At 37.6% G+C, this 21,373-nt stretch overlaps 1 protein-coding gene across 8 annotated transcripts in view; it reads right to left on the bottom strand.

Annotated features, from left to right (window-relative positions):
- LOC149185706 (uncharacterized) overlaps window positions 1–21,373 on the bottom strand; it is a 398,327-nt gene that overhangs the window by 278,945 nt on the left and 98,009 nt on the right. For all 8 annotated transcript variants that reach the window (XM_089410782.1, XM_089410779.1, XM_089410778.1 and 5 more), the window contains one exon: window positions 12,432–12,521. In XM_089410782.1, the coding sequence (XP_089266908.1) occupies window positions 12,432–12,521 (90 nt within the window). The remainder of the gene's footprint in view (window positions 1–12,431; window positions 12,522–21,373) is intronic.

Raw genomic sequence — 21,373 nt, 5'->3', positions numbered from 1 at the left:
ACAACAAAGCAATGAACCCTGCAAGTTAATTACACATACATGTTTCAAATACAAGGAAATCATCAACATCCCTGTGTTCATGCACACAAGCTTATGCATGCATTTCATCCTTCAACTTTCGCTTAAGCACACTATACTTTCGAAGCTAAACTGAAATATAATGTTGCAGCAACAAAGTAAGTCTCCTACTCAACTTCTTCATTCACATTCTTGGTAAAATCCGGCAATCTTGCATTCCATTAACAAAGAAATGCAAATAGATGCATCAATAGACATGCAATATTAATTGGATAAGAACTCTAACCATTTATTACCAACCCATTTCAAAGGTGCTACCTTTGTCTGCACATCAGCATCAATATGTGAATCACCCTGAAACACATCATTCATAGAAACTTCCTTTCCATTTATGCCATTTTCTCTTTCCACCTTCTTCAAGTTTCACGGAAGCATTGTTGGATTCAGAGTCCAACACTTTGCAGCAAGATGTCCTTGCTTATGGGAGTAAGTACACTGCATGTGCATCCTCTTGACAGCATGATTTGCCTCATCCAATGGACCTTTGGCTTCTTGCTTCCTTTCCTTCAAAAGTTTCTTGTATGTGGCCATTCTCTTCCAACATCTAGAAACATTATGGTTATCCAAACCACAAAAGGAACATGCAATTCTTTTCCCATATCTATGTGGAAATTTATCATGCTTTGCAAAATCAAAAGGAAGATGATTAGAACCAGATTTATACCTTTCTCTTTCACTTTGTTGCCTTCATGAGGAGGTGAATCAAATGAAGAAGTGGCTCCCTTTAGAACACCATCAATCTCTTCAAGGCTTTTAGAGTTTCCACAACTCCCTGATTCAAGTGTGTGCTTCTAAACACCTGCATCCTGCAAATGATGTTTCAAGCTATTGCATTCCTCCTGAATACAATCTTCACACTTCTGAGGTAGAGGACCTGCAACGAAACTTCTTCTTGGAACTATTTCAATGGCCTTCATGGCAGCTTTGGAACTTTCTCCATAAGATTGTCCATAGCCAAGACCCAAATACTTAGGCCTTTCCTCAACCATTATTGGCTCAACAATACCTTGTGCATGTCTGCCCAAGCCTTTTCCTTCATAGCCCATCTTGGACATTAGCTTGGAACCTATGCCTCTGGTATGTTTTTCAAAAGAACCAATACACGCATTCTTAGAAGAATTTGAAGACAAACAAGAATGGTTTACCTCTTCTTCAAGCTGATACTTGACTAAGGCTTCTTTGGCAACAAAGAGCTGTGACTCCAACTCATGCATCCTTTTCAAGTTCATATTTGCAATATGAAGTTGCCTCTCCATTTCCTGCAATTTGTCAGAAAGCAACTGCTTCTCTTCCTCCACGGAATTCAACTACTCTCTAAGTATGTTGCTTTTCCTTCCATCTTCATACATTCCTCACACCATATCCATCATGGTGGCCAAGTCTTGCTTCATGTCTTCAACAAAGACTTTTGTGAAGAAAAAAGAATTTGAGGACTCACTTGTAGAAGTAGTCATTATGCCAATGAACAAAAGAACTTCAAACAAGATTAATAAAGAGCTTATTCAGCAACCTTTTGCAACAAACCTCTTGTGCTTCAAGGATTGCCGTGAGGTCCCTTGGGATAGAAGAATGCCTTCAGCCCTTCTTCCTTCTTGTCCTTCCTAAACTGACATATCATTAGCTTTCCCTTCACCTCTACAAACTCAAACAATAGTCAATCTGCAACAAGCATACAATCAATCAAACAATCAATCCTTGACTGCCCAAACACCTTTCAGACAAGCAATCTTTTCTCTACCAATCAAGCATTCTGATATAACCTTCTTTAAAGGTGGGGTTAACCAATCTCAGGCTCTGATACCACCTGATCTGAAAATAGGGCATTAAAGGCTTCTTGTGAGCTTACAAGAACACCTCCCACCTCCAAAGCTTCAATGTTCCCAAGATCTAGTGATTAACCAATTGCAGAATTAATAATGCTTGAAAATAGGTGTATGATGGTGTTTGTTTTTAAACGGTTTATGTGTTTTAAGTTTATTTGCTTGAACTGATATTAAACATATAACAACAAATAAAGAAGGAGGTACAATGCAGCAACAAGCAATTACACATAACAGCAATGTAATATGGAGTTCACCCAAAACTCTTGGGCTACGTCTCCTTGAGCTCTAGTTAACTCAACTAGGCTCTCTGAGATTATGGCAGTAGTTCTTTTACAAGCTCCACGCTCAACTCCACAGGTTTACACAGAACACAATGGGCTTAAAACACCATCTCATCCCTAGCTCTGAAGCTCTCGGCTTCTTGGCTCTCGACTCTCGCTCTGGCTCTGGCTCTTCGCTCTGGCTCTGACTCTGGCTCTTGGCTTTGGCTCTGCCTCTTGGCTCTTCGGCTCTGGCTTTGTGAGCTTTCAACAGTCCGCTTGACCTCCAAGCGACTCCAAGACTCCCTCAACTGCTCTGCGCGTTAGCTTTTCGCTAGTTGCCCCGTTAATTGGGCTCTCTGGCTCTCTTGAGGCATTTTTCCGGGCTCTTCGGCTTCCCCAACCGTTTCTCTGTGTGAAATCATCCCTCTGCGGCTCTATGGCTTCTCTACTCCTTGTCTGTTCAACAAGCCATCTGGCTCTATGACTCTGTGGCTCTACGCATTCCCAAACACATCATCGTCTGCAAAATGCCCGCTTGCAGCGTGGCACAACAATCAGGAGTTGTTACAAAGGGATCAGGGCCTTTTTCCAGGCAAAAACCTGAAAATGGACAAAAATTCCAATACACAGAGATTTTTTGAAAATTACACTATCGGGCGTGAATTCCGAACTTCAAATTCCCTGAAATCGCCCCTATAAACCCTATCGAGTCCGCCATTAGTCGCATATCGCATCACATAGGCGGATTGGCCAAAACCCCAAATACACGGGAATACATTGAAAAATCCGAATTCCTGGACTTCAAAAATTATGAAATCGGGTCTATAAACCCATCGGGTCTGGCCCTTATCAGCATATCGCTATCGCAATCACATTGGCCCTGACATCGGGGTTCGCCGATCGCCGATTAAATCTGGACCGTTGATCTGCTCCCCGATTGGACAGTCCATATCGCATCGCATATCGCTATCGCTATGGCTCGGGTCTTTTCATATGCCATACGTTGACACTGATAATCGGCAATCGCATGTCGCATTGGCCCGGGAATCCTTACCTTTTGGGTGTGTCGATCGCCAATCTGTCGATCGCAATTGCTCCATCGCATAGCCCGGGGTCCCAATATCGCATGAAGGTCTATCTCCGATGCGATAAGTCGGAGGTTGCAGTCGAGGATCCCTTCCGCCTCTGCTTTAAGTCCTCCGCTCAACCCTTCCGATGCGATTCCCCTTTATTAAGGCCTTAAACCCATTTTTAGGAGAAATGCCTCCTTTTTCAAAAGAAAAAAGGCAATCTTCTTTCTGCGATAACTTCTGCATCCGAAGTCCACTTTAGCCCATTCAAATTGCAATAGATTCAAAATGAAAAGATCTACGCAATGGGAATATTTCCAGGAGCATCCTTGGACTTTCATTTTCCTCTGTGAGGAACACTTTTGACTTAGAAGTCTATTCTAGATCCATTTTGGATCACAACAACATAGTTATTTTCCCTATTTCTCTAGCATTGGATGGCCTTCTCTACTACTCCAATTTATCCTTAGTGATCAAGTGGAAAACATCTTCAACAACAGTCCAAAGAATGGTTACAAGATCATGTTCTTCAATGTAGTGCTCCTGAGAAATGATCTTTATCAAAGAATGATTGTTAATATAGCTCATCAAGGATTTCATAAGGACCCTTTCACGAATAGCTTCTGCAATAATGATCAAGAATCACAGGCTCCCCCTAACTGTATGCATCATCTCTTTTGGCAGAGTCTTCCCATCAAATGCTTAGATTGTCAAAGATCAGGTCAATAACATGTGTTGTTGGCTGGAGAGTTCAAGGGACTTTCGGATTGTATTTGCTTCCTTCTCCATACTTGTGTAACTTTCTTATCTGGCATAGTTCTAGCTTGAGAAGGTGCCCAAATCAAGTTACAATTACGTGCCATATGACCAATGTTATGACACTTGAAGCATTCTATGTTGTTCATGAATAAGAATTCATGACTTCTTCTTGCGAAATTGCTTCTCGGAGATTGACGAGGATCATTATAAGCCCTACAATCTTTCGCCATGTGTCCAAAGTTTGTAAAGAATAATAATAACTAAGAAATAAACTTTGGTACCTGGGAGATGGAGGTTTCCTTGATGTACTTCTGAAGCCTTTCTACCTTTGGATTCCTTGATAATATTCATCGCCTTTTGTATTCTTGACATCATCTGCAAGTCTTCTTGGAACAAGACTTCCTTCATTATCGCCTTGACCCTTATCTTTACCTTTGTTGAAACTGGGAGCATCAACATTTCTTTCTGACTTCCTCATATCCTTGTTGTTTGAAGCATTATCATTCTTTCTTGAGGATTCACCTACATACCCGAGACCTGATTTATCAAATGAAGATCTTTGATGGTTGAGCATGTTGTCTAAGGCTTGAGAGCTCTTCAAAAATTTGTCCATCCCTTCAACCTTTTTCTTGAGGGAGACAATTTCTTCTTCCAATCTTTCGCAGTCTTTATTCTTCTTAGCAAGTTGTTTCTCAATCTCTTCCTTGATACAAGTTGCTTCATTTGCTTCTATTTTAAGAGAGATGATCTCTGATTTCATTCTGAAGATTTCTTCATTTTCCTTAGCTAGACCGCTCTCCATTTCTTCCTTGATCCTTGTAGCTTTACATGTTTCGGCCTTGAGAAGGTTGATGTCAGATTTTAATTTGAAGACTTCTTCATCCTTTGCTTTTAGTTGACATATCATGGTGTTTCTCTCCTTTCTGCTTCATCAACCTGTCCTCCTATGATTTCCAATGCTTCCATTTTCTTCTCAGCTCCTTGTGCTAACTTTCTTGCTTCTTCTAGTTGAGATTTGAGAGAGGAGACCTCTACCTTGTACTGACCAATCTCTTCTTCAAGTTTGTTCAAGCTCTTGTGCCTTTGTTCACGCTGACTTGACAGAGTATCTTCCTGTTTCTTTGCCTTATCCAATTGATTTGTCATGGATATGACTTCTTCATGATGCTTTCTTTTGTTTTGATGAAATTCCTCCTTAAGCTTGGCGGGCTCTTCATCTCTTTCTTGTACTTGAAGCTTGACAAGGTCAACTTCCTTCCTTGTTTGGTCTTGGTCACCAGCTAGTACTTTCTTCTTAAGTTCCTCATTTTCCTTTTTCAAATTGATAATCTCTTCCATGGCAGCCATAAGTTTAGTGAGGAGATCTTCTTCAAAGTCTTTTTCATTCTCTTCATCTTCTAGGTCTTCTTTAGCCTTGATGTCATCAATCTTATCTTCAGCTTCCTTGATGGTCCCTGGATTTTCTTCTTGTTTTCCATCATTTTCTTGTCTAGAGATCATTGTCAAAGCTCCCTTTGAGTGAAGGTCATGAAGTTTGTCCCTTATACCTTTTGCTGACGAACATTTTCCTAAATTGTTCTCTATAGAATCAGGTAGCCCATTCAAGATTGCTTTCATTGCTCTTGTATTATGTTCCTTGGATTCTCCATCCATCATGCTATCAACAATCACCAATTTCCAAACTTCAAGGCCTTGAGTCTTTAAGAAATTCCTCATTCTTGCCTCCCATATATCAAAGTTCCTATTGAACCATGGAGCCGCCACAAATTGATTGACGTCTATTTCAGTGGTAGAGGGAGACACATCTTTAGGAGGATTGGAGACTTTCTTCCTTGGCTTCGCCATTTGTGTTCTAATGATCAACCTTCAAGCTGTTAGGCTTTGAGTGAAGGTACTGGCTCTAATACCAATTGTTGGAAATACTGAGAGGGGGGGTGAATCAGTATTCCTTTTCAATTGTTATTTTTACCAGTTAAATCATTTATATTTAGAACACAAAATGAACAATAGGAATAAATGTTTTTATTAATATAATCTTTACAATAAATCAGGTACAATATATATAAGGCTCCAACCTATTGCCAAGCACCAACTTGGTCTTTTGTGAGGCTCCAACCTCTAGGGCACCAACCCTATCTTCTCAAGGCACCAACCTTGTGTTTAGGAGCACCAACTCCAAGGACACCAATCCTTCCAATTCTGAGGCACCAACCCCAAGGGCTCCGACCCTATCTTGTCAAGGCACCAGCGCCAAGGACACCAATCCTTCCAATTCTGAGGCACCAACCCCAAAAGCTCTGACCCTATCTTGTCAAGTTATGTTTGGTGGTAATTCTCTGCTCCCAAAATCTTCTTCATCGAGTTCTGTCAATCTACAGCTTCACTGTAGTCTCCATGCTACATCAGTAATGAGAACCTGTCTTCATATGAAGGAGTCTTCACAACTCTTCATATTGCCCACACAGAGTCTGCAAAAGTTACCTCGTGATGATTTCAAATCGCCATCATAATCTCCAATAATGTCTCCAAGATCTGTTGATGCTTTTCAACAAGATATCTTTGATAAGTTGCGCTAAGCCTCAATGTCTGCACAAAAGAAAAAACAATTCTCTGTTTTTCAACCCTCTGTTCTTACTGTTGCAGTAACTATTTTGGGAGTGACAGCTTCTTATTGTCGCGATATCTTACTTCCAAGAAACAAACTCACAAACACTTCAATGCTGGTGCTGTCTACTGCTCCCTTCAAATGATGACAGATGAAACTTTATTTCCTTTCACAAAACTGTTCTTCAAATTGTGTTTTATACTTCTTCCATAGATTAATTTATCACAGGTTTGAGCCTTTTAAAGATTAACCCAATCAACAGAATGTTTTTACCTTCGTCTTTTGTTGGACCTTCCGGCTTCCTTCTTCGCTCGCTCGACCTTCGGCTTCCACTTCGCTCGCTCGACCTTCGGCTTCCACTTTCATTCGCTCGACCCTTTGGCTTCCTTTCTTATGCTAATTCACGTTCACGAGTTGTGAACTGTCCTTCTTCTCTGTGATAGATGCCCAAAATCCGTTACCTGAAGTGAAGCGTTTCAACTTGTATATATATGAGTTTCACCAATGACCAAAGGACACGTCCATTTGGAAGGAGAGGCCGACTTATGGATATTCATCCAATTACTCATAAACTTGTTTTATTTACGGAGGATTTCATATTATAATAGATGTCTGGCAGTCCCACATGCCACGTCATTGCTTAAATCGCAATCACAACTTCATAAAACTCCTGCAATCGCAACCCTTTGGCTTCACGATATAACATTGCCGATGCCCCTATTTCCGAATGAGCGGATGCGATGTGATATTAAACAATTGTTAATAAATCCGTCGAGTCCACAATTCTATCGCAATCAGCGGTTTTCCATCGTTACATTTCTTCAAGACTTGCGATATGTGACGGATGCGATATTTCTTTAGGACGTATTATAATGGTGCAGCGGGTCTGCATACTATCACAATTGGGGTTTCAACGTGATAAGGCTTTAAAGCTTGCAATGCACTAGATGCGATATTTCAATAGAGTTGTTACCATAAAATGATCGGGTCCGCAGTACATATCGCAATCGGCGGATTTCAATGTGGCAAGGCTTTAAAGAGGCTTGCGATGTGGCGGATGTGATGTCATATTAAGACGTATTGTAATGGGGCTATCGGGTCCGTGTTACATATTGCAATCAGGGGTTTTAACGTAACATCCCTTTAAGTCTTGCACTATGAAAGTTCTGATACGACGGATGCGATATTACAATAGGGCGGTTACCATAACCTGTTTTCGGGTCTGCAATACATATCGCAATCTATGGTTTGCGGGACTTCGACTGGCACACGGACTAAAAACGACCTTAACCCCCGCAGTTGATTGTGATCTAAGAGTTGAATATGAGATCGACGGCTAGGATTGAGTGCGGGACTTCAGCGACGATCAAGGAAATCCGTACTTTCCTACCCCCACAGTTGCTAATCACCGTCGATCTAACAAATCTGTCGATCTGATGATCCAGATCTATTCCTCCGCCATTCTTCTTCCGCAAGCACTTGGGTTCTTGCTCCTGTGACTTCTCTTCACTCTTCCGCTCTTCCGATAGTTGTTGCTCCTGTGGCTTATCTTCCTATGACCTCCGAAAAATTTGTTTATGCTCCTCCGTTGTTTTCTTCCTATCGGTTCTTCTTGGGCATATATTACATGCGATATTGTTGGACACCTAATCCTCAATGGATTAGTGTGGAAGCCGAATAGACAAAAGGAGTCCAAGAGACCTTGGGATGTGGAACCCAACGGTCACAATATGTACTATAAATGTATATCACTTGTTAATAAAAATTGTACTCTCATGTTTTATCCTTCATATTCTATTGTTGCCCATGTGTGTTTAACATGGTATCAGAGCCATGATGTGTCGCCTTCTCCCACCATTATTTGGGTGGTCTTCTTCAAACTGGTTGCGCTGCCATTGTGCACTATTTTAGTTGTCCTCTATGGCTTTTGCACTGTCCTTCCTGCAAAAATGTTACATTTACCTCACAATGAATCCTATCAGCTATATTGTAGTCGTGATTTTCTACCCATATTCTGCATTTTTTCAACCTGACATATCTGACCTCTGTGTCTGTCCCTTTAGGAGTAACTGAAATATTTCTCTGCAAAAAAAAATCCGTATACGTTATTTTTCCGGTGTCAGTACAATCACTCAAGCCAAAACGCCTCCACAATTCCTGCGTTATCGATGCTGCCAAATTTAGCTTTCTGCATTGGTAACTCTCCTGTTAGTTTCTTGTCATTAAATTTTGTGCTTTGTCCTGTTATTATTATTTTTTGAATAATCTATGCGTTGAAGACAGTGCATACCGAATTTCACTGTCATTGGCATTACATTGGAATCGTTGATTGTCACCGTGTTGGAATGTCTTGATTGTGATATGGTGTACGCTTGTGTGGTTGAAAATCGGTGTGAAAGACTGTGCGTTAAAACTTCCACAATGTTGAGTTTGGTCGAAACATGGAAAATGTGTTGAATTGAAGGTCGAATGGTCTGTGTTATGCTATTCATTATATCACTGTGTTAAATTGTATGTTGAGCGTTGATGAGCGTCAATTATGCCACATTGAAACGTTGACCATGAGCATTGTACTTCAAAAGCCTATTTGGTGAAATTTTTTATGATTGTGTGTTGTTTGGCCTAAAATGTGTGCGTTGAAATGTTCGCTAGCTGAGTTGAAATGACTGCATTGAATAGTTTTAAAGGGTCGAAAACAAGGTTTAATTTAATACATGTTGTGCTCCCCTTTTTTCAAAATCAAAAAAAAAATGGTCGAAACGCTGTTGTGGTGAATGTTGGTCCAACCGGGACTCCTCTCTCAACACCATCGAAGAGCTAATTCCATGAACTGTTGAATTCAAAGTGGATTTGACACGGTGGGTCCTGCCCTGCTCCTCCGCCATATAACTCTTTCAGATCAAATATAGTTTCCTCGCTTGAAAAAGAACACAGTGACACCAAAGCGTTGATTGTCGCTATCATTTGTATATTAATCCAGCATGAAAGCATGAAGTTAATCATGCGGTTTCATTTGTATATTAATCCATGGCTTCGGCGGGTTTGTGCTTCATTTAGGCTTCTTCGTGGTTTCACAGTGGCTATGGCATATTTCGTTGCCTGAACCTTTTTCAGGAAGAACGATATTAAACCACGAAGAAATTTTAGTAACTTGCCTGCAAAAGAGCCAATAGTTCTGTCTTTCGTTAAAGAAAGCATAGATATAGACTTCCGTGGACTGGTTCGTTGTGACTTCTTGGTCTGGTTCTGGATATGGTTGGGGAGTGACTATTGCTTGAATTTCACTATTGGCAATTTGAAAGGGATAACTCATTGAAGGTTGTGGTCCTTGGATAATGTGAATGTTAAGGGAGGGAGTTAAGAGGTTTATGTTTGCATAGGTGTCTTCTTCCGTCGATTTAGGAGCAAGTAGAAGTATTGGAAGCTTTCAAGGATCATTGTTGGAAGCTTTGGAACAGCAGGAACTGTCAGCAATGGCAGGAGCTTTTGGAGGCCCATATGCCTCTATGATATCTCTGCATTGAATGGTATGGTATGAAAGAAACTAGTATGTATTGTATGCATTCAAAACTTCTAGGAACCCAATATTTCAGGTCATATCCATACCCAAAACTCCAAAACTCGGCCAAAACTCGACCATCATGTAATCATTTACGAGAGTTAATATAGACTTGGTTTTCCTTCTATATTGTCATCTATGGGTCTTATTCCCTATTTTCTTTCAGGATAATGTGTTATTCACTTATTTATAAATTTCTTATATATATATATATATATATATGGTGTTTCAATCAACGTTTCGACCGATTTTTCCATTTTTTGTGGGTGACATTTCTAATCATAATCATTTCGGAAACTCTGAAACGTTTCAGCGCTTCGTGCAACTTAGCTATGAGATTAGAGGGTGTTTCCACTGTCTCTATAGGGACTCCACGCTCCCTCTCTACTTTTTTCGATGCCTAGCCCTTTTATCAGGGAGATATTTACATACAAATCTCAACTCTTGCACACATTGACTCACCTTGACGCTTCTAGAACTATTACCTCTTACTTCCATGTTGTTTAGCCTATTCGAAACAACAAACAGCAAGCAGAGTTTTAGTTCGCAGCAGATGGGAAAATGGTGAGACCTCAGGGTTTTCTGCAACCCCCCCAGTCTGAGACAGACAAGTACATTTGAGATCGGCCCACATACGTCATACCATGCTTCATTCGACCTACCCTCAAAGAGTCAAAGTGAATAGCTCAAGGCAAAGATAGAACAGGGCGCCTCCTGCCAGCCAGACCTCCTCTCAGACACATCACAATAGATAGAGAATAATTAGCAACTTCTTCCTTTCCGCCTCGGATGTTAGGAGTAGCACTTGCTCTTCTACTCCCCCTAATATCACGCAGTTGGATTCCCTAGTAGTTCTCGATGACCCAGGCAGGGAGAGATTGCCTTGCTCGCCTCCCTTGCCATCGGCCAATAGATTCGGGAAGAGCTGATCCCATTGGCTTCATCTTCAGCTCCCCCCCTCCCTTCTATGTTGTTGCATAGTCCAACAGCAAACATACTTCGCATTTCTCATTTTTGGTCATCTCATATGACTTTATATAGTCTCTACTTGTACTTTTATTTTATGTTAGCCCTATTTTAGCCATATCCTAGTCTTATTAGCTGTGGAGTCACAATGGAGTTGCATTTGCACTCCCACATGTCTTGTATTTAGACCAGATGTATCTTTTAGTCCCATTGACCTAATTTTGTGGTCACCCGAGGACATTAATAAATCTTTCTTTCTTTCTTTCTTTTTTGTAAGTTCTGAAGATAATTTTAAATGATGAACTGATCTACAAGAGCAAAAATAATTGTGCACTGTGTGTGATTGCTTTTTTCGTTTTCCGCTGCATGCAAGAGTTAACAATTCCAGCAAGTAACTAGATCTGATTTGTTTGCTTAGGTAGTTGGCTTTAGGATAATTTAACAAATACAACACTAAATCATAATTTACACTAGGTCAACAAGTGACTTTATTAATATGCATAACTCTAGTCTAGATGAATATTATGAACTGAATACCTTTAACATTGTTCACGAATATTCTTTCTAATGCCCTTCTTAAGCTCCCACTTTGCAACCAGAAGGTGATGGTGGCATCAGAGAAAAAGCAGCACATCATTGTTTAGTGAAGCAGAGTCTCTGATCAAGTTTCATAGTATCATATGCTGAAAGCAAATCAGGCTAGGGACATATCATGCACTTGAGTTGATGGGAATGATTACCTCAAGTGGCTTCCAAAGCACAAGGATGCTCATAGAAAATACATGTTATTTAAATTTTAATGTGTGTTATTCTGATTCAGAGATGGGCATCTGATAATATTTTGGTTGGCCATTGAATTTATAAGAAATCAATAATTCTTCAAAGCTTTCAAAGGCAAATAGAGAGTTAAGAGAATCCTCCACCATGCAGATTAAAATTGCCATATGGTGTAAATTCTATAGTACAACATACTACAAATATCTGACTTCAATTTTTGTGTAAAGCCTATCTACAAATGACTGAAAATTATGTAGTGCACATGTTTCTTTAAATAAAACGAGATTTACTTCATTCTCCAATTAAGGAACTTGTGCACAAGATCATAGAAGAAAGCAAATTCAAAAGTGCCACAAATGACTTGTAAGTAAAACAAATCATCAAACAATGAATAGATTGCTAAAGTCAAAAGTCTCGCCAGTTTTTGGTATTTCTTGTATTAGCATTCATTCTAAGCATTAAATGAACTCCTCTATAGTTTCACAATTTATAACTAAAACTATGTTATTTTAAGAAACAAATGGGAATTACCTTTAGTATGTGAGGATATCTGTGCAATAGCTGAACTACGAGGTACAAAAGATCATCAAAATCTGCAGCATTGCATCTCCTAAGTTCAAGCTTCAAACAAGAAAAACAAACTTTTAGTTTAACTATAGAGATATGTCAGTTACACTGTTGCACGATGGGACTCTAATACATATGTTTCTGCTTTCTTCAGATCTTTGCATGTCACTATCTGTTATGTTTTCCTTATTCTGCTTGAACCACCTGGCCAACCATCTAGACTATTGCCTAGCCAACCAAACACAAAACATTCGATGATAACATTGGGATTTCAAAAGAATCACAATGATAAAATTCTAGACAGGACCCATTTATGACACTCTACATGTACTGTTTGCAAATGCTTAACAACATTTGTGTGATTATGCCATGGTTCATAAATTCATACTAATATAAGACCAAACACTCTACATACCAACGAGGAAAGGAAGTCATACATATTTGCAAAATGATTGTTGTCGAAATAAAGTAAGCTGTAGTCATAAAAGAATTCATATAGTCAACCTCCAAATACAGAAAATACTTGCTCAGGTCCAAGATGCATGAAAGTATCCCGTGTGTGGTATCATTCAATAGTGATTATTTCTGTTGTCCAGTTACATGTACTATGGTGGTTGTCAGGAGTCAGGAGCCATCATGAACTATTAAAAAATGTACAAGCCCATGTAATTCATAACGCATAAAAATAATGAATATTGATATAGATTGATATGAAAGATGATGTTTACAATTGACTGTTATCTTTATATAATATTTGAAGAAATGAGTCACATTAAAAGGTTGTAACTTTTAGATTTCCTAATTAAGAATGATTATATAACTAGGTTAATTACATGTAACCTGACTTTGATATGTTTCATTCACAGCAGGATTAAGTAACGATGCAAAAAGCCAACTTCGACCCCGAGTTAACAACAAATCATATCCTTTATCAATACATGACAGCCCCTGTTCAACATGACGATAGGCAAATATTTTCCTTGAAAAATTAGAAGAATATTGTATATCTGGAAAATAAATCCTAGAAATAATGAGTAGAAGATGATGCAATACAAGTGTCAATCCTGGAATTTAGTTGGTGATATGTAGGATCTCCAAAGAAATCTGTTTTAATCGTTTGTGAACCAGTGTGGATTTGAAAAGCAAAGACTAAATAATTACCCTCGTGACTTGAACCTGCTGACTCATATATGACTCACCTGTTGTAAGCCTTCAATTTATTGCAAAGCTTGATATCTCTTATGTTGAACATAAACTAAAGTAGGTGGGGTCTCATTAGCAACAATGTTATATGTTAAATGGCTTGAGTTTGTTTGAAGTCGCATCTTTTGGCATAAATGATGCAACAATATGGTTTACATTGCATATTACATAGAATACTTGGTATATATGAAGGATTTCATGTTGCTAATACCAACAAATACATGGTTACAAGGTTTTTATGAGAATATATAACAAGTGATGATCATATCTCTTTGGTTGAATTCATTGTGATTTTGTTCTAAAAAACTTCTGCGCAAAACTCTTATATTGAGAAGAGGTAACACATATGACATTCTATTAAAGTTTGATATATAAGTCATAAGGAGTGATGGTACAGTTACGAAAATAGAACAAGGCAAATATATCTATGATAAGTGGTAAGCTATATGGTTCGCATGGCAACATGGGTGGCATGCAGCTTGCAGTCATTGATGAGGATGGTGGCGTATTTAATCGCACAAACCGCCAGCTCAGGCATTACTCTTGAAGTGGTTAAGGGTCAGACTAGGACTTCATTTGCTCTTTTTGAACTTGATATAATGCATGCAGCTCTGTAGCTAGTAAGATTGTGAACCACTCTGTCACTGTGGCCATTGGATAACCAACTTGTGGGAGCATTATAGAAATTTTGGGTCATCTCAACAGCACAAGTTTTGGCTTGGATTAAAGATACGCAGTTTTACTTATGTCGCTTAAGATAATGTGACTAGCTATGATTTATAAAATATTTTATTTTGGCTCGGGTTTGACTAAACTGTGTTCTGAGTTAAAACCCCGCAAAGAAAAGGTAAGTTTCACTCTGTTTATGATTATATTCTGACCCTGAAAGCAGGTATTCCATATGTTAAAACACCCTAAGTATGCTATGTTTATAAAGTTTCTCTGTTTAGAAATTTGAATATATGATGGGTTGTTGTGAAATTTTGGCCGCTGTAACATAGCCTATAGCCAACTGTCACTGCAGCTGTTGATTACCTACATACATCATCCAGTATGTGGGCCTGGCTGCCACCATGAATGTTTCGCTCTTGGCTGTCAAATGTGATGATGTTAGAGTGAGGACAAGAATGAAATGCCCAAACAATGAGACAAAGTCAACCCAATATTGACAGACTGCAGAAAGAGGTACAAGAAAGTCACAGCGACAATAAGAATAGGTATGCCATGGGAAGGATCAGTGAGCCAAAACTGCCTCAGACATACATGAACAAGAACATGCCAGCCATTAATTGCCAATTAGTTCACAACAGGTCACTGGCATGGCATGGAATAAGCAAGCACAGATTCAAAAGCAAACACACATGCAACAGCTACAAACTAGTCCATATGAAGCGAACAAAGTTCCTTCTTAAGATTAATTACTCCAAAAGACTTGGAATATCAAATTATCCATTAAGGATATAAATATTATATTAAATAAAACGAATAAGAATGAGTATGAATTAGAAATGAGAACGAGAGGCTTGCTTATATACCAAGCAAGTGTCTCTTCATGAAGAGTCATGTCCTATTAGACATGCCTCTTCAACCTAATTACTAGCTTAACTAACTATTATTTATGATTATTATCTTTTACATTATATTTATATTATTTATATATTTTATTCGTTACATTGCCTCCTTCCTCAAAAAGCTTTGTCCTCAAAGCTTGTCGATGAAAAAAAGCTTGATCTCTTTTTCGGCTTTGAAAGTCTTTCTCTCTTGGAACAGTCATCTTCGTCGATACAAGCTGATATGATCTTCTTAGTGACAAACAAAATTGTCGCATTGAGAAGGGATCAGACCATCCTAGATTAATCTTCTGTATAGCATTCTGATCACTAAAACTTTGTAACGACTTGTCCTCGTAGTACTGGGTTGAGGTTACATTACTCTTTTTTGGAACATTAGTTTGTTGTTTCGGTTCTGACTGGTTCAAATATGTAGTATGGTTGATTCGTCTATTCTCATGATTTGGATGCCGATATGGAACTTTTTTTGTTTGATTTTTCCTTACTGGGCATGTGCCAATTTTTATATTTTCTTATGGCGAAGATGTTGTTGAGTTGGTTATGAAACATTCACTGGGGATGTTCATCGTTTGAACTGCAACATCCAAGCGAGTGTTTTCTTCAACTTGCTCGTCTTCTTCCTGAGTTGTGACATTCACTGAATCGATATTTGTTGTTTTGTCATCAACTTGAATTCCTACATTTGATGCTTCCTTCTTGATAAGTTGTTGGACCTGGCTTTCTAATGACTTCTTATCCTTCTTAAGTTTCTTAATTTGTGTCAGCAATTTTTCGCTATGGTTTTTAAATCGAGAAACTTCTTCATTTTTGTCAACATTGATTTTGTCAATTTCTTTTTGCATATTTTGTAATAGCTTTTACCTTCTTGAGACATTACTTTTGAAATATCTCAGATATCTTCTAGTGTTACAGAATTTGGTTTAGTGTAAAATCTTGGAGCGTTATTTTCTTCTTCTTGTAAGAAAATGTTAGAAACTTCTTCTTTGTATTTAGAATAAAGGAACCTAGAGTTTCCATCCAAGGTAACCTCAAAACAATGTCACTATCAATGTCAATATCGTCAAAACGTAAGGTTTTCACGGTGAATTTTGAGGTAAAAGTATAATCTCCAATATTTAGGCGTAAATTGCTTATATTGTATTGTTTACCAAAAATATTTGTTTCAACTATATTTGATTCAGGAATCACCAATTGGTTAGCACATTTAGGACTAACATAATTACTTCTTTCAGCACGACAAATAGAGATTATATGTATCAACATATTTACCAAAGGTTTCACGAAACCTTTCATCTCTCATTTTTGGACTACACTCAATTTGTTTATTGGTTGACTCCATTTTTACTTTGTTAAGATGAAATTGGGATTTTTATTTTTTTTCTTTTATATATAATATTTTTTTTAACTCTCTTTTTATTTTAATCTATAAAATATATTTCCACTTCTCTCTTATAAAAATTTAATATATATATATATATATATATATATATATATATATATATATTTCAAATATTCTCTTCTTTTGATTCTTCTTCTTCTTTTGTTCATATATTTATATATATTATAAAGTTATAATTATATAAAATTTATATATACTTTTTTGAGACCCACTTTTCTTTTTATATATAACTATATAAGGCTTATATAGTATCCTTTTTTAATAATTAAAATGATATATTTTTTAGAATTTGGATGAGACGTGAATCTTGGTACGGTCACAATCTTTAGATTTGAACGATTAAAATTATTTAGATCACACCCTTTTTCTCCAATGTTATCAAAAAATCTTTACTTTTAAAATACCATGGGTTGTTTTTAAAACCGCGGGCTTCTCCACGTAATAAGTTTTAAATATTTACGTTCACGTAAGAGCTTTTGTATCCTTGTTTTTACTTTAACTTTTAAAATACCATGGGTTATTAAATGTTCTCCATGTAAAAAGTAAAACCTCCGTTAAAATGTTCTCCACGTAAAAAGTAAAACCTCCGTTAAAATGTTCTCCACCTAAAAAGTAAAACCTCCGTTAAAATGTTCTCCACGTAAAAAGTAAAACGTATTCCTTTTGTTTTTTGTTTTTCTTTCTTTTTCGTTTAACTTTCTAAAATACTATGGGCAATTACCATGGGTTGTTTTTAAAACCGCGGGCTTCTCCACGTAATAAGTTTTAAATATACTTGAAAAGATTCTCGCTTATCTTTATTATGCACTTTTATCAATAATGTAAAACCCTTTTATATATATATATATACATTTTCACTTTTTTTTTCTTCGGAATATATTATTTCCTTTCCTCTTTTTTTTATATACCCTTCTTCTTTATTTTTTATTAATTTTTTTTTTAAATAATGGCCAAAGACCTAAAAAATGGAGAATCTCCCAATATGTAGCGAAACACTTCAATTATGACAACAACGAAGTTGATGATAGGTTGACAGCCAAAGGCCTGGTGATCAGCCAACGCGGCTCTGATACCACATGAAGCGAACAAAGTTCCTTCTTAAGATTAATTACTCCAAAAGACTTGGAATATCAAATTATCCATTAAGGATATAAATATTATATTAAATAAAATGAATAAGAATGAGTATGAATTAGAAATGAGAACGAGAGGCTTGCTTATATACCAAGCAAGTGTCTCTTCATGAAGAGTCATGTCCTATTAGACATGCCTCTTCAACCTAATTACTAGCTTAACTAACTATTATTTATGATTATTATCTTTTACATTATATTTATATTATTTATATATTTTATTTGTTACACCATAACATATTGCCAGTATCAAAGAACACAAACAAAAATAGTGAAAATACCGGACAACCAATACAATCACTATGAGTAAGCATGGGAATCAGTGCCAGACATGAAGACTTCTTATTAGTGTTGCTGCCAATACAAGTTCATATCCTACAATTCATCAGAGCTCAACAGTGGAACATGGGCTGCTCATACAATTATCCAATACAAAACCCTAGCCTCACCACAGCTCACCCTACTAGCTTCCAAGATCCCAGTGCCTCTAACTCTCAAGCATAAATCAACTATCTGTTGTTTGTCCCAGCTCAAGTGCTAAACATCCCCCCTACTAAATGAGGCATGACGGTACATTTATTGAGGTGAGGTGACTATTCACCTACCGTGACATTTTCGTCTACCCTCATGACTCTTGAACTTCCTCACTGCTTTCTGATGTCTAATGACTATGACATGACCAATTGATATTTGTATGGCTGTTAACAATATGGTGAGAAATATTTACATATTGATAGAAGAGAAATAATGAAGAGAATAAAGTAGGTTGTTGGAAACCCTAATGCTTGTTGCCAATGTTGTTGCAATGATATGGTGACTCACTGACTTGTACAGGCTGATGAACAGGGTGGTGATGTTCATTTGTTGTGTAAATTGTCCATTTGCCTGCTAATGCACCTGCCATCATGGCTGAGCCCTGACACAATGCCTCGGGCAGCTTTGAGGGGTCAGTTGGCATGTTTGCTAAAACCCTAGTTATGTTGGAAACACTGAGAGGGGGGGTGAATCAGTATTTCTTTCAATTGTTATTCCTGCCAGTTAAGGTTTTTCACAAATGAACCAGAAGTTAAGATAGATGAAACGATTTTATTAACGAGAAATTGAGGACACCAATCCTCTTATATACAAAATAGTCTCAAGGCCACAACCTTGAGGACACCAATCCTTTAAATAAGTTCCAATAAATTCAAGGCTCCAACCTTGATCAAATTTCCCAAGACCCCAATCTTGGGTGAGGACACTTATCCTCTTAGTAAAGCACCAACTTGACAAAAACTAGGACACCAATCCCACCAAACTTCAAAAATAACATCAAAGTCTTCCATCAGGTCTAAAGGAATGCCTTCAAGAAGTGACTGTGTACTTTTCTCCAAAACACTGTAATCTTCAGAATCGAAATATAGTTTTCAAGGCTGCTATCACAGGTTTACAAATAGTCTAAAACAATGACTCCAACAAAGCCCAATACTGTGACTTCGCAAGTCCTTAGCGGAGGCCTGAGAGAAGTGTCAATATTGGTGCAAAAACTCGATCAAAAGTGTTACTACAAATCTTGAGCAGAAATGCAAGTTCATCTACAGTGTCACCACAGGTCCTGCAAAAAGATCACTATTGTTCTGAATAGATAGCAGCCACGAGATATTCTTCACAGGTGCTACAACATGATGCTACAAGTCCGAACAAGATGATGTTCCTGGTACGAGTATACACAGATCTGTATTGTCTTTACTGGTCTGCAAAAGAATGTGCCAAGATATCTTCACAGGTGTGTGAGTTCCACCACAGATTCTTCAGTAGCAAAGTAGTATTCCTCAGAAGTTTTGCTCAAAATCCTCTGTAATAAGCCACTTCAGTGTCTGCAATAAGATGTCTCTACAGGCTTCCAATAGTCTCCACAAATTCGCAAAAATGCTGCTCAGGTTTCCTTAATGTCTGCAATCAAGTCCCTACAAATTCGCAAGGGAAAGGAAACTAAATGTCTGCGATAAAGTCTCCAGAAATTCATAGGAAGGTTACTTGAGATCTATAGTGAAGTATTTCTACAAGTCCACAAATAGGCTCTATTACAGATCCACAAACAAATAGATCTTCACAGGTCCGTCAGCTTTAGATGTGTAAGACTTTTTGACCTCCTTGCTCAATTCACGAGATGTGAACTCCTTCTTACTTCCTCACTGTATGTTCTGCACTAGCTTGATCGTCAGATGGAGAGGCATTATTGTCAATATATACTGTTTAGCCTATATACAAATCTTTTTGGAGAGTTATGTGAGCCAACTTATGTACACTCATCAATTTATTCTTTTTGATGTATTTTCCTTCAAAAAAAATTGATTCTTCTCAACGACAAGGATTTTGGGAGACTGTACTCGTTAGAAAGGTTTTAAGGTCCTCCATCAGTTGGTGTAAGCGCCACATTAGAATTTTGTTTTAATGTCACAAGTAAATTATTTTTTTTATGGTGATCTTTACAATTTGTGGCAGCCTTTAGAAATTTATGGTAAGGTCATTTAGGATTTGGACGGGCCAAGGTATTGGGATTGGGTCATCATCAAGAACAAGGGTTCCTAGGATTAGGTAAAGGTCTGTAATTTATTAGGGTTGGCCCTTGGGGTATCATCAAGAGCAAGGGTTTACGGTTAGGGTTAGGTCTTCATAATTTCCAAGAGCAAGGGTTAGAGTTAGGCTTAGGGTTAGGCCTTCATCATCTTCAAGAGCAAGGGTTAGTCTTGACATCATATTAACCTCAATGACAACCTTATTCAACAATCTCCCCCTTTGTCATTGATGGAAATACATTCTCTTTTCATCATTTTCTCCCCCTTTGATATCAATGGCAACCTCTTCATATGAAGCTCCCCCTGTCATGGTGCTGCTTGTAATGATCCATTTTGGTTCTTAAGCAAAAGGGTATTAGCATGTATATGATGTATGCATATGATAGCTACATATGCATACATCGCATATCTTGCACTAATATACTTATTGAATAATTATTCAAAATAACTAAATTATTTAAGAACTAAAGCCTAAAAATTTGACACCTCCAAAAAAAAACATTAAATACTTCTATGATTATAAAGTTACTAAGTAAAATTAACACTTTCAATCCCCTTAATGTAAATATCCACAAATATTTATTTTTAAATATTCATTTTATATATATCTAACAATTGACAACTATTCATTTATTCTAAAAATTAAAAATTAAGGTTATGTATTAAGATTCATTTGTTAAATGTTATAATTCTAATAAAATAAATTAAAATTTAAAATTCATCCTCCGCTTTATATTAGCATATAATGCCTTGAGGCAACACGTAAAAACATGACTAATGAATCAAATTGGATAAGGGCGATGGAAGAAGAAGACGACCGCCTGAAGACAAGCATTTATCCATGCACAAAATAATAGAAAGGGGAAAAAGTTTTGGACGGAGGAACAAAATTACACAAAAAAGGAAATTCCATGCCACTGATAAGAAAAACTCTGAGCTCAGTTGTTCTTGAAATTTTGGGCGCGGGGGACCAAGGTCCTTGAATTCGAAGTACTTTGGAGCTGGATACTAAAGGTGTGTCCAGTTTGGCAAGGTGGTTTTG

The sequence above is a fragment of the Pinus tabuliformis genome, chromosome 3_1 (assembly GCF_031772625.1).
Source record: "Pinus tabuliformis cultivar Carrire ecotype Pingquan chromosome 3_1, CPIR1, whole genome shotgun sequence".
Lineage (NCBI taxonomy): Eukaryota > Viridiplantae > Streptophyta > Pinopsida > Pinales > Pinaceae > Pinus > Pinus tabuliformis.
Note: the sequence above shows the minus strand (reverse complement) of the source record. Positions and strands in the feature narration are given on the sequence as shown.